At 38.4% G+C, this 11342-nt stretch overlaps 1 protein-coding gene across 1 annotated transcript; it reads left to right on the top strand.

Annotated features, from left to right (window-relative positions):
• The first annotated feature begins 8301 nt into the window (after positions 1-8301).
• Positions 8302-10650, top strand: LOC140147536 (metabotropic glutamate receptor 7-like). Its single transcript, XM_072169317.1, has 2 exons — positions 8302-10155; positions 10546-10650. The coding sequence occupies exons 1-2, from the start codon at positions 8302-8304 to the stop codon at positions 10648-10650; spliced, it is 1959 nt and encodes a 652-aa protein (XP_072025418.1).
• The last annotated feature ends 692 nt before the right edge of the window (positions 10651-11342 follow it).

The following is an 11342-nucleotide window of genomic DNA, read 5'->3' as shown; positions in this document are numbered from 1 at the left end:
CCTGTTATAGAGGATACAAACGACTAATTTAAAGTACATTATTTTATTGACTTGTTTGAAACAAGTGAATAAAATAATGTACTTAATTAGTCTGAACATAGCTTGCGTTGATTTCATTTGGTAATCGAAATTCATAAGAAAGGGCATCTACTCTGTTGTCATTTTTGCAACAATATCGACATAATTCTTAGCTACATTATTCCCAGCAAACACAAAACATTTTTAAAACGTTTTAAACCGGTTATATTTTGGGGTTTTGGTTTTGGTCAAAACGTTTTAATAACATTAAAATGTCGGGTTATATATAGGTCATGAAAACGTTTTAAAACGTTATGTATGAAAACACACTACAAAACTATTTTTAAAATGTTTTCAAAATGTTTTTGTAAAATATTGTTTTGCAAACTTTTTTGCCAAATATTTTGTCAACACATAAATAACATTTTGTTAGAATATTTGCAGGAGGTTATCAAAAATGTTTTTAAATGTTATGAAAACGTTTTATACCCTCTATATAACCCGACATTTAAACGTTTTCTGGCAAACTTATCTAACCTTTGGCGAATGATGTCGAAAACGGTTTGTGTTTGCTGGGTTTGTACAAGGTATGTTAGTATTATTGAGATAGACCAAAAATGAAATATTAGGGACATTGGTTTGTGACCACGCGCTGTCATTTTTGTGGATTTTCGTAAATCAGAGATACAGCTCATTTTAGAAATAAAATCACTCGAGTCGAGATGTCTTGACTTCACAATTGATCTGGTGTTGCTAAATCAGGGGCGCCTACTTAATTTATGATTTTTGGTCCAAAAAAGGAAAAGTCCCAGCATTTGTTTGTTTCCGTATACGTACTGTTTTCCCAAGACTTTGTATAGCATTATTTTTATCTAAAAGGTACCCCATCAAAGCGTGCCTTGCCTCCCATTTTGACTTGCCAAAAACTCTTTCCACCCTTTCGACTTGCCCAAAATGGTTTGCCCCACCCCTTTTGCCCTGCTATAAATCGCTTGGTGCCCCTTGCGCCTCGAGGGCCCCGACATATAATTATTGCATAGCCCCTAAATTTGAATAAAGTTTCGTTACATATATTCATTCCAAAAGTATCATTGTTTACTGACTGCCACTTAACTCGGTACTTAACTTGGTAGCAAAGATTAATGGTTACTTAATGTGACCTGAAGGATGTTGAGATCAATTGTCGAATGAGAAGGGACTTCAGGTCCCACCCGCCTTCGACTCATAAAATGAATGACGTATAAAAAATTGTGCATAAAACATTCGGAATTTTGATGAGTTTTAGAGGGTGTAGTGGTTCGGTAGTCGCTGATAATTCCCCCGGATAATGTGCAAGGCATCGCGTTCGAACATTAGCCCTCTTCATGATTCTGCCATTTTTTCTCTCTCTTACATTTCTTGTCCATGTAAGTCCCGTGTAAGCAGTAATGTCGCCACTCCACCTCCTCTTCTGTCTTCCTCTGATATTTTCCCTGTTCTTTGTTGCCATTCAGTGAGTCGTTTAGTCCATTTGTTATCTTCCCAAGGTGACCTGTCCATCTCCATTTCGCTTCTTTGAGTTTCACCGTAATGTCTTGTTTTAGCGTTGCAGTAGAACAGAATGGTCCAACTCTTTTTTGCTGATAAAATAATATAAGCACAGTCTAAGTATTCCACAGGGTGTTCCAAATAAAGGAATTTTAAAAGCTCTCTTCCTGGGGCCCTAATTGAAAGATGAAAATGTTTATGAATATTGCTATCTGCAATGGAGGGTATATCACAAAGGCTTGCAATTCTACGTCGTCAAAGCCACCAAAGTGTTATATTATTTATTTCCATATTTTGACTCATATCTTAAGAACCGCAATACCTATTGAACTAAAAAGTGCATTACTTTAATTCCGTATAGATCCTCAATCTACAGAGTCTGCAGTCAACCATGTGCACTATTTACGCTTCTGTATGCATACCTTGATGTTTGATTCAGATCCTAAAACCAGAGGAGGCTTAAAGGCATTCCTACAATGCACTATGATTGGGAAATTTGATCAATATAACCTAATTTTAAAGGCAAAGTCCCCATTGCCACACACACAAAATGGTAATTTTAAAACTGCAGCCAACGAGCTAATAGTTGAGACTTAGGAATGATATTTGATTTTCTTACAGGAAACATTCATATTGTCCCACTGCATTAAGTTTATTCCTAAGTCTCGATGTTTTGAATGTTAAATAATAGGATGAAAACACCAGATATTTGCACACAATTCCAATGCAAGGTATGATCAACTATACTACATGTGTACAAAAGCCAGACATACAAGGTCAGAAACCCCATTGGGTTGTGGGAATGTCTTTAAACATCCTCTGTCCTAAAACCATATGATGTTCAACACCAACATCTCAAGGGTATAATAAGTACAAAAGCGCCATTTCAACATGTTCAAGTGGGAAATGCCCTTGGGGTTTAAACGTAGGCCATACTTTTGATCTGGACTACTTCTCAGAATAGAGTACTGAAGTCTGACTTCATTGTGGCATTAAGTATCGTGAAAAATATCAGAATTGGTAATCACCACATCACCACAGTCCCAACAACTTCCGAAACACATCATAATGGTTGTAATTTGTATGTCTTATCTTGTCGTTGGTGCAGGGTTAATCTGTGATACATGTCACGTAATATAGGTTTTTAACATGGTGATGCAGCTATTTGTCTGTGATTTCAGTTGTTACACTGTAAAAGTGTGGCTCAGTAGTCTGAAAATGAGGGTCACTAGTCCGAAAATAAAGTTAGCTACTTCGAAAAAACGGTTCGCTAGCCTAAACGTGAAAAGTGATATGCTTGTTAGAAAGTTATAGTAGAGGTTCGGGTTGGAGTTAGAGTTAGGGACGCACCATTTGATACTCAGGGGGGGGGGGTAGGAAGTTAGGGTCGGGGGAAGAAATTGTTTTTTTTTTCGCCGCCGAAGGCGGCAAGTTTTTTTTTTTTAATTTCATGCATTATACACAGTTAGGTGGGGGAAGTTTTTTTTTTTGTTTTTTTTAGTGTTGGTGGGGAAAGTTTTTTTTATTTGCTCATGTAGTGGGTGAAGTTTTTTTTTTGAAAAACTTCCTACCCCCACCCTGAGAATCTAATGGTGCGTCCCTTAGGGTTCGGGTTAATGTTTGGTTAGGATAAGGTTTAGAGTTAAGGTTAGGATACTATAGCAAAGTTTTCGGACTGGCGAGCCTCTAGCGAATGTAGCACTTAATATTAATTCGTAAAAAATGTGGCCTAATTTGACAAATCAAAGTTTCAATCACATATCGTTTGTTTTAGCAGTGGATCATATACGTGACTGAGAGAGAAAAAGCCGTCACCGCGGTAAATGCAGTGGTCCAGATCACTTGTGATCAAGCCATCAGCCTGCCTGCCTGGATGGCTAATGCTCAAGTCAGTGAGTAAATTATTTTTGGATTTGAAAAATATTTTGGGGAAATTTCTGATAATCTCGCAGTGAATTTTTGTAAATTTTGTATCAACTTTTATATCTTGACCCACAATTTTCCCAGTCACACTGAATGATCCCCTTTTTGGTCAGATTTTTCCACAGTCTCACGGAAAGACCCCCGTTTTTGGGACCTTCTCACTGAAAGACCCATTTTTTTCAGTGTCAAGTCTTGGCACCGAAGGACCCGTAGTTTTGAACTGCTGTCCGCACATCCCCGTCACTTCCAAAGTCGAGTGCCCCTCCCCCGGGGAGAAAGATTTAATCGGTGAGCGTATTTGTGTAGTAATCAATAAAATTAGGGGTTTACAACGAAAGCGAGAATTCAGTATCGAAGTTACGTAATGTTACTATGTCAACGGGATCACGCGCTAGAGTAATGAACCACGATCGAAATGATCACCACATAAAGTATATGGCACTCGAAGGCATACCAAAGTAGCGTGATCCGGTAACCAAGAGAATTACGTAACCACTTCGATGCTGAATAACAGAAAAATAATCTAGAAACACTTAACATCGACCCTGAGGTCATCCACCATGTTGAAACTCACTTGGATACGAAACGAAAATCCGTCGAAAACAAAACCAAAAGAGAGACATAATGAGAAGCTAAATCATCTCCAAATCAGAAATGATGACAGAAGTAAGAAAGAGGACAATTCGGAACCCGATCTAAGCGGGTCCCAGTTGAAGAATTGGAGAGAAAAATGGGTCTAAAACATATCCGATATTAAACCCATATCAGAACATCAGCAAAAGTTGCTCGCGCGTGGTTCGAACTTTGCTGTGCCGGTAAACATGTAAACAAGATCCCACACAAAGAGTACATCGTAGCGTGTGAATCGTCGTGTAAGAAATTGTCATGGGAAGAGGCACAGCTAGAGCAGCTTAGAGCAGAGGTAGTCGGCACTTTGAAGTCAGCAGAACTCCCAAAATTCAACATCACCAAGGAGGAAAGAGTGGCGTTAGGTGAGTTAAAGAAATCAAATGATCTGTTAATAATGGGTGTCGTGGAAAGTGCACTGTAGTACAGACCAAGGATAGGACAGACCAAGGATGCTCAGTGACCAAAACACCTATAAAATGCTGAGCAAAGATCCCACGCCTAGGTACAAAAGAAAGTTGATTGAAATTATGAAGGTCAATACAGATTGTTGTATCCCACAACGGAAAATAGCACCTCGGAACACCATGTGCTAAATTCAAAGTCTCTTGAGGAGGAGATAATGGGATATGCATCGACGATGGTGATATTTATAATTCACATGCTGTCTTGACATCATCAAGAGACGGCTAGAAAACGACAAAACCCTCAAAGACAGAACAAAATTAAACACTGAAGACATTATCGAGCTCTTACAATTCATCCTCACCACCACGTATTTCAGCTTTCGTGGACAAATAATTTTAGTGGAGCCAATCAAAGTTCACCAGGGCAAATAGAAAAGCTTCAACATCCGAACAACATAGATCGGCGATCACGTCGCACAAGAAAATCATGTTACCAACTTGGAGGGGACCAGCATATTAGACAAAGACTCAAATGCCGCATCAAGAAGAATCAGAGAAGCAATTCAGATCCGAAAGAAGGGGGCCAAAGCAATCAACCGCTATTTAATGCATTATGTTAAATCTAGGTCGAAGCAAAAATTCTCGCAACCAGGATTTTAAAATTGTTTTAATTAGTCGGCAATCATCATCATCATCATCAGTCGGCTGCGGAGCAGGCGACTACAGGCTTTCTCCAACTATTGCGATCTTGGGTAAGCGAAACAATTTTGTTTGGCTGCAACATCCCTTCGGCAATAAGAAGATATATTTTACAGCTTAGGCTGATTTTTGCTTTAAAACACATTCCTGAGGTATTTTTATCAAATGATGTTATAGAGGGGTGACATCCCGCTATCTCTAAGGTCCGCTATCTCTAAGGTTCGCTATCTCTAAGGTTCGCTATCACTAACGTGTAAAGTCTATGGAGATCAGAATCCCGCTATCTCTAATAGAGAAAAAGGTTCGCTATACCTAAAAAAAGGTCCGCTACTTCTAAGGTTCGATATCACTAACTTAGAATAAGGTTCGCTAGTTCTAAGGTTCGATATCACTAATTTAAAATAAGGTTCGCTATCACTAATTTAAAATAAGGTTCGCTATCACTAATTTTGAATAAGGTCCGCTATCACTAATTTATTGAAGGTTCGCTATCTCTAAGGTTCGTTATCACTAATTCCAATAAAGGTCCGCTATACCTAAGGTTCGCTATCACTAATTTTGTTTAAGGTTCGCTATCCCTAATTAATTCAGGTTCGCTATCTCTAAGGTTCGTTATCACTAATTTCGATTAAGGTTCGCTATACCTAAGGTTCGTTATCACTAATCTTAAATAAGGTCCACTATCTCTAATTTTGAATAAGGTCCGCTATCTCTAATTTCAAATAAGGTCCGCTATCTCTAATTTTAAATAAGGACCGCTATAGCGAACCTTATTTGAAATTAGAGATAGCGAACCTTATTTAAAATTAGAGATAGCGAACCTTATTTAAAATTAGAGATAGCGAACCTTATTTGAAATTAGTGATAGCGAACCTTAGAGATAGCGAACCTTAGAGATAGCGAACCTTAGAGATAGCGGACCTTATTTAGAATTAGAGATAGCGAACCTTAGGGATACCGGGATTGTTAAAATTAGAGATAGCGGACCTTATTTTAAATTAGTGATAGCGAACCTTAGAGATAGCGAACCTTCAATAAATTAGTGATAGCGGATCTTATTTAAAATTAGAGATAGCGAACCTTATTTAAAATTAGTGATATCGAACCTTAGAAATACCGAACCTTTTTCAAAATTAGTGATATCGAACCTTAGGTATAGCGGACCTTTTTCGTAATTAGTGATAACGAACCTTAGAGATAGCGAACCTTAGAGATAGCGAACCTTAGAGATAGCGAACCGTAACCTGGGGACCCAAAAATCATGACGATAGTGACATGTCGAGTCACAATATACCCCGAAAACGGTGTATTTGTCACCTATGGGACTTGTAATTTAATTCCAATTCAGTCTAAGCTACTGTTTAAACTTTAATGCAGATGGTGTAATAGGTTATTATTTATTATATCATTTCATTTGACAAATATCAGGCCTATCATAGATACCATTCACATGCATGTGCTGGATGTCTGGATAGACATGAAGTGTCAGTTAATTTTACAACTGGGATCTTGATCGATTGAGAACAAAGGCTTTACAATAAGGAACAATATTGTCAACGTTGCGGTTAACCCGCTAAATTGCGCTAGTTCTCCGTTGGCTAAACTTAACATTTTTTAAACCCAATGATATTTGGAACGGATTGGGAGGTCGATTATGTTAGTTCGCCACGCCTTTGTGCTTTCACTGCTTATAGGGCATGCACCGGCAACACTGACTGAGATAAGGATGGATTCGTATGAGGCTTTATTGCGAGGTCAAACAGACGTGACAAGAGACAGCTATTCTCCAGAAAATGCAAATATCTCCCTCTCAGATGTCAAAAACTTCCAACTAATAGAGAAGTTAGACAAACTTCATGAACTTGCAACGTCCATTTAATTTTTCTTTGCTCTAAAGGATCCAAATAAATACAATTTTTGATTAGTTTTATTACATTATTACCTGCATCTGATAGCAATATCCTTCACCATATCAACATAGCGTTTCATATCGGTACGTAAACATAGAACAAACTACTGTCACAAAGTATTCCATTTCAGATTCAATCAACTTACGACAGTAATAACTATTACTTGTTAGTTATTGCAATATGAGCACGTTCTTATAACACAGGGTTGTAATAAACCTCGTAATTGAAATTTTATTACAATTTTGAAATTCTGATATGAGAAATCGATATTTACCGATATCACAACTTAGTAAGCGAAATTTCTTTTATAATGACACATGTGTAATTTGTGAGTATTATGGGATCTGTTTGTAGGACATTATTAAATGCATTAAAGGCACAAAACGGTACTCTTTTAACCGCCACTTTAAATTATTTTGATAACTATAGCCCTCGGGGCTCGTGATACGTGATCACCTATTGGCTACCTAAGTTAGCATTGTGATACAAGAACTCTGGTGGTATATAATAGGTATTCTGGATGTCCATTGAGACTCGAGAGTACGAGACCCAAAACGCGTAGTTTCTACTATGTAATTCATTGAGAAAAATCTGACTGTATTATTTAAGAAGCAAAATAATATCAAGACAGCCACTTCAACAGTTGTATCGGGTATCAAACTATGTTTACGACAAAATACCCATCTCAATAGGTGTATTGGATTACCATGATTAACAGCAAATAGTTCAGTAATTCATTACTTACTTATCATGCTTACCGTCATGCACGCTTCGCGATGGCTTCAAAGTGCCAGGTCTGGTTAATTGTCAACCTTTCTGCAGTCTTCTAAGACACAGTCCCGATTTTTGAGGTAAATCTCCAGGAGCCTACGAGTGGATAGCTGGTGTTTTCCATGCGTGAATAACTATATTGATGAAGTTAATGAGAGAACCTAAACAAATTGTGACATAAAGATTGCTCCATTCTGTTTGGACCACTAAGCAAGAGTAGCAAGATGTTGCCGTCGAAGACTTTAGTGATTATAACTCTGTCATTAGTTCCATTTGATTCTATTTTATGTACAAACAAAGGAAATCCTATAATATACAGGCGAACAGGTGACTTTGTTTTGGGAGGAATATTTTCCGTAAGTCAAGATCGACAATCATGTAACATATCGTTTGCGTCGGTTTCCACATGGGCTCTAGAAATGATCGAAGCTATGGTATTTGCTGTAGATGAAATCAATGAACGTTTTGATATTTTACCACACCATACATTAGGATTTGACATACGGGACGACTGTAATTCTGAAGATAAGGCGTTAGAAGCTGCGGTGGATTTGTTGTCTGATCCTGGAAAAGGTGGAAATGAGGTTTGTGTTATAACAGAAAACCGAACTGTCGGTATTGTTGGACCAGATTCGAGCATTCACAGTATTTTGGTAGGAAGTATGTGCGATCTGAAAGAAATCCCTCTAATATCCTATGGTGCAACTTACAAAGAACTGAGCGATAAAACAATATATGAATACTTTTCACGTTCAATCCCTCCTCAGCATAACGAGGCTTTGGCGATCAGTGACTTAATCTCACATTTTGGTTGGAAATACGTCTCTATTATTTATTCAACTGATTCTTACGGCATAGACAACGGTCTTCTCTTGCAACAACTTTTATCAAGTAAAGGTATTTGTATTGGTTATCAAGGACCGATTCCAATAACATCTGAAGGCATGGTTAACATTGATTTTGTGAAGACCATGACAGAGACGTTAAGTCGGTCGAGATCTTCTCGTGTAATCGTTGTCTTTACGGACGCTGAAGTAGCTAACTTCATTTTAGACGCTATGACGAACATCGGTTTGCTGGTTACTAAATTCACTTGGATTGGATGTAGCAAATGGGAACAGTCACTGCATCTAACGATTAGGAAAGACCAATCAAACAGAGTACCTGTCGGAGGATTGTTTCTAAACATTTGGAAGCCTGTGCCAAAAGCGTTTGAGAGATATTTACAAAACTTGAATACATCCCCGTCGTTTCTAAATCCATGGATCCAGAATATTCAAAATGTGCCATTTATCGTCACAGAAGAATATAATTCGCTTTATTCAACTAATTCAACCCGCAAAAGTAAGGCTGGTCCGGTAATTGACGCGGTTTACGCATTTGCATACGCCCTTCACGCAATGCTGGAATCCTCTTACTATCCAAATTCATCATCGTCATGTAATATTACTGATAAAGAAAATCAAGGTTCAGATTTTCTGTCATATCTTAGAAATGTCGATTTCAATGGGACAAGAGGACGATTCCGTTTCGACCAAGCTGGTGATTTCTGGGGTACGTATGTCTTTAAAAACTTACAACTAATTGACAATCAGCCCACCTTGGTGGAAGTTGGTCATTGGAATGGCGTGCAAGTGACCAAATTGCGTATTACTGACACAAAGATCATGTGGGCAAACAATCAACGGGAAATTCCATTTTCAACTTGCACACCCACTTGTAAACCCGGAAAAAAACCTGTTCTCAAATCGGATGGATGCTGTCACTACTGTCGTAGTTGCGGAGAAAACACAATCATCGTCAACGAAGAGTGTCAGCAGTGTGGGTTTTTGGAATGGCGGGATGAAAACCGTACTGTCTGTAATCCTATCACTCCTTCTGGTACAGACCTCTATCATCCAGTTATTATGGGTTTAATTGTTATGTCATCCCTCGGATTACTTTTGTGCATCGCCACTATCGCAGGATTGACGAAGTACCGATATTTGCCACTAGTAAAGGCCACGAGTCGCGAATTGAGTTTGGTTAATTTGACTGGATTGATATTAGCTTTTACCTGTATTGGACCCTTTTTGATCTATCCAAGTGAAGTCTCCTGTAGCATCAACGAAGCCATCATAGCACTCTGTCTGGCGTTTACTTTTGTACCTACGTTTTTGAAGGTTAGCCGTATTTATCGCATATTTAAAGCGGGAAAACGCACTGTGAAAAGGCCGAGGTTTACGGGACCAAAGTCACAACTGCTGTTGGCAGGACTCTTGATTGGTATCCAGGTAAGTGAACACGTCCCTCTAAAACACACTACTCTGAGTTTTTTAGCCTGCATTTGCGAGTGCACTTAGGTAATGACACTTGGCTGTGTTGAGGTAACCCACAACAATGTGGGGCAAGCAACCACAAAGTGGTCTGTTCTCTATCTTCTGCAATTCTGCAGATCCATGTTCAGATAAGACACATTATGGTTATCTTCTTTAGACTTATGCATGGAGGTCTAAAGAGTTACATCAACAGCATGCAGAAAGGATATCATCTATAAATATTAGCATAAAGATAACGAACATAATAGCTACGCAAAAGAATAATCAGTAATTAGATTGCACAAATAAGTAAAGTAGGCCTAATGGTTTTTATAATATAATATGAGAATTTTACATTTTTCATAGATTATTTTACTGCTGACAACAATGGCTGATAAGGCTACGAAATCAACATTGATATTTCCTGTAATCCCTGATGGCTCGGTAACAATCTACTGTCGACTAGAGTAATGGCCTCTACGCTTCTTTGCTGTACAATTTCCTCATCATAACAGGTTGTTGTTACTATGCCTTTTTAGCGCGTAAGGTAAAAATATCTCTATAAATCTAATCTGAAAAGAGAGAAGTTACAGAAGAATAGTCATTTTAATGGTTGAGCAGTTTTACTCATTTTTAACGCTTCGTTTAAAATAATATCAAACAATTGGATCGATCAAGCAATTTTCAGGACTCCCATTGTGTTTACTCGGACCGTTGAAACAAATAAAAACCAATGCTTTCTCCAGCAGGAAAAATAACGCTTGTTTTGTTTGTATATAGCAGCACCTCCGAGCTTTTAATGCCAATAACCAGCCCTTCTTTTTATTTCTGACATTTTTGGTTGATTCAGGTACCTGGTAATTTCAACGAATCCAAATTCATCGCAGCCAGTGTCTATTCGACATTAATACTAAGCATAGCTGTCGTACCGCTTTACGCAACGTCGTCTGACGCCATTCAAAATGTTGGCTCAATCACTGCCGCTCTCCTTGTCAATGCCTACATGGCGCTGACTTGCCAATATACGCAGAAATTGCTCGCAATATGGCTGTGGGGTGACCAAGAGGTAACAACGGTTGGCCGGGCTACGATGAATACGATTGGTAGTGAGACGGGGAGTACGATAGTGCTACGGAGCCACCTTCATATGGGGGCAAGACCAA

Source organism: Amphiura filiformis, chromosome 3 (genome assembly GCF_039555335.1).
Source record: "Amphiura filiformis chromosome 3, Afil_fr2py, whole genome shotgun sequence".
NCBI lineage: Eukaryota > Metazoa > Echinodermata > Ophiuroidea > Amphilepidida > Amphiuridae > Amphiura > Amphiura filiformis.
Note: the sequence above shows the minus strand (reverse complement) of the source record. Positions and strands in the feature narration are given on the sequence as shown.

Bases quoted from the DNA above. Each gene is read 5' to 3' on its own strand.
- LOC140147536 (XM_072169317.1), top strand. From the start codon at position 8,302: ATGATCGAAGCTATGGTATTTGCTGTAGATGAAATCAATGAACGTTTT. The intron at 10,156-10,545 runs GTAAGTGAACAC...CATTTTTCATAG, and splicing joins GACTCTTGATTGGTATCCAG to ATTATTTTACTGCTGACAAC.